This window comes from Lemur catta, chromosome 1, assembly GCF_020740605.2.
Source record: "Lemur catta isolate mLemCat1 chromosome 1, mLemCat1.pri, whole genome shotgun sequence".
NCBI classification, from domain to species: Eukaryota; Metazoa; Chordata; class Mammalia; order Primates; family Lemuridae; genus Lemur; species Lemur catta.
The window spans coordinates 45,334,790-45,337,535 of NC_059128.1; the positions used below are offsets into that span (position 1 = coordinate 45,334,790).

Consider the following 2,746-nt stretch of genomic DNA (forward strand, 5'->3'; position numbering starts at 1 on the left):
CTCCGTTTCCGACCTGGGCCGGTTCACCCCTCCTTAGGCAACCTGGTGGTCCCCCGCTCCCGGGAGGTCACCATATTGATGCCGAACTTAGTGCGGACACCCGATCGGCATAGCGCACTACAGCCCAGAACTCCTGGACTCAAGCGATCCTCCTGCCTCAGCCTCCCGAGTAGCTGGGACTACAGGCGCGCGCCACCGCGTCCGGCGCTGAAATGACAGTGCGAGACACCACTAGAAGCTGCGGTGTGGTGACGTCATCAACTGTGCCGGCCTAGAACGTTTCCAATAGTTTGTTGTATTCACCCTGTGGAGCAACATTGGCACATTGCGCACGCGTCACCTTTTAGCACGGCATTCTGGGTAAACTGTGTCCTGAAAATTTGAAGAGCGCATGCGCGCGCCCGATCCTTCCTTTTGCCTCGTTGCCCTCCTGAGAGCAAGATGGGTCACCAGCAGCTCTATTGGAGCCACCCGCGAAAGTTCGGCCAGGGTTCTCGCTCTTGGTGAGAAATAGATTGCGGTTTTAGGAAAGAGTTTCTTTGGAGTGTGCGGCCGCTTAAAATCTCAATTAGAGGAGCTCGCGGGCGGCGCGTGTGGGGAGACCGAATCCGAGCTGTTAGTGCCGCCATTACAGACCTCTGCTGGGTCCGGGAAGGTCGGGGGTGCGGGGGGGGGGGTGCCCCTCTGAGTGTGGAATCATGTAATTTCTGCGACCTGCAAAAACGCTGTCTTTTCTCTTACAGTCGTGTCTGCTCAAACCGGCACGGTCTGATCCGGAAATACGGCCTCAATATGTGCCGCCAGTGTTTCCGTCAGTACGCGAAGGACATCGGTTTCATTAAGGTACGTCTCTAGACGCCATACTCGCATGTTCCTGTGGGCAGGGAATGCGGTGATGGTTCTTAGTGTGAGCTTTCGAGCGAGACCTTTTCCTCTGTTTTAGTTGGTAGGGCTGTTGGTAGCGGGTGACACTGTTGAGGGTTTGGGCATTCAGATTAATGGAATGGGTAGGGTGAAGGACTTGAAACTTGGCCTTCCCAGCCTAGCCCCGTTTTACTTACTCAGCTCTGCCAGTTTTAGGTCCCATGTATTATGTTGGATAAAATTATTCACTTTACAGAAGCCACTAAGTTGAATTTCACATCTCATTTATCTAGACATTTTCTAACTAAATGTATGTGTGAACCACTGATCCTAAATGTTTGATAGTGTCATATACTGGAATGAGCTTGAGGATTGGGGATAGGCTTTGTTAGGAATCAGCAAAGAAGGGTCTGCCGTTTAACAGTTTATGACCTTGATCAAGTTAATATTTATGTGAAGCTTTCTTGGCCGCTAAAAAGCATTTAAATAGTTTTCTAGAAGGTGAAAACTAATTTAATGTTGGCTCTTTAAGAAAATCACCAGCTGATTCCTAATTATTTTGTATAGGATATTGAGGAGAACCTACTTGTTAAAAATAGGTGTTTTTGTGTTGGTTTATTACAGTGATGTAAATTGTTAATAAGAGATCTCTGGTGTGGCAGAGACAGTATTTTTAAGCTCAGTGCTGGCCAAATACTTCATCATTGGGAGCTTGATGTTATAATGTGGATATTCACATAACTCAGTGGAAGATAGAATATCACAGATGAGAGAATGGACTTACTGGTTCTGTGTCCCTAGTTTCTCAGAGGCTAAGATTAAACAGCGTTCTATGTTGAACCCATTTTTGTGAGAATCAAGCTGAGATTTTAAAGCTTTTTGAAATAATTCATTTCCTATCTGTTTTTTTTTCCAGTTGGACTAAGTGATCTTCTTTGAACGGATTTTCCACGGCACCCACCAAGTGACAGAGACTATGCTAGCTCTTTGTATATAAAATAAAATTTAAAAGAAACTTCAGTTTGTTTGTTCAGTGTTTTAATGTGACTAGAATAGGTAATTGTTTATGGAAATCTTTTAAAATTTATTTTTTATTTCTTAATGAATTTGTCTTTAAAATATGTGGCGTTCCCCCTCAGTTACATAAAAGTGTTCATGTTGAACTCTGATAAATGTCAGTTTTATTTATTTTATTTATTTATTTTTTTTGAGATGGAGTCTCGCTCTGTTGCCCTGGCTAGAGTGCCGTGGCGTCAGCCTAGCTCACAGCAACCTCAAACTCCTGGGCTTAAGCGATCCTCCTGCTTCAGCTTCCCAAGTAGCTGGGACTACAGGCATGCGCCACCATGCCCGGCTAGTTTTTTCTATATATATTTTTAGTTGTCCAGATAATTTCTTTGTATTTTTAGTAGAGACAGGGTCTCACTCATGCTCAGACTGGTCTCAAACTTGTGACCTTGAGTGATCCTCCTGCTTCGGCCTCCCAGAGTGCTAGCATTACTGGTGTGAGCCACCGTGCCCCGCCAGTTTTATTTTTATGCTTTGAAAAACGTGTTTTGTTATGGAAAATGGCAGCCATATACAGGAGCATCCAGTGTATAACCTGAGACACATAGTCTGATGAGTAATTGACTCATAACAGTGATGAGCTGGGTTAAAAATTGTTGAGAAAGGATTTTGTGAAAGAAGACTATTACTAAAACCTGCGCTGGCTAGAGGAAACTGCTCAGAGGTTATATAGTAGTCCTTGCTTTGGGGACATTTCACAGGTGAAAGCTTGAAAAATCACGTGGAAGGGAGCAGTGATTAACTATACAGATGTGTCAATGTGTGCAAATGTATACTTTCAGAGAAAAACAGTCATTTTGGAGTCTTTGGAGGA

At 44.4% G+C, this 2,746-nt stretch overlaps 1 protein-coding gene across 1 annotated transcript; it reads left to right on the top strand.

Annotated features, from left to right (window-relative positions):
- The first annotated feature begins 358 nt into the window (after positions 1 to 358).
- On the top strand, positions 359 to 1,884 carry RPS29 (ribosomal protein S29). The gene is made up of 3 exons (XM_045567816.1): positions 359 to 503; positions 744 to 843; positions 1,781 to 1,884. Exons 1-3 carry the CDS (start codon positions 442 to 444, stop codon positions 1,787 to 1,789), a joined length of 171 nt encoding a protein of 56 aa, XP_045423772.1. The 5' UTR covers positions 359 to 441; the 3' UTR covers positions 1,790 to 1,884.
- The last annotated feature ends 862 nt before the right edge of the window (positions 1,885 to 2,746 follow it).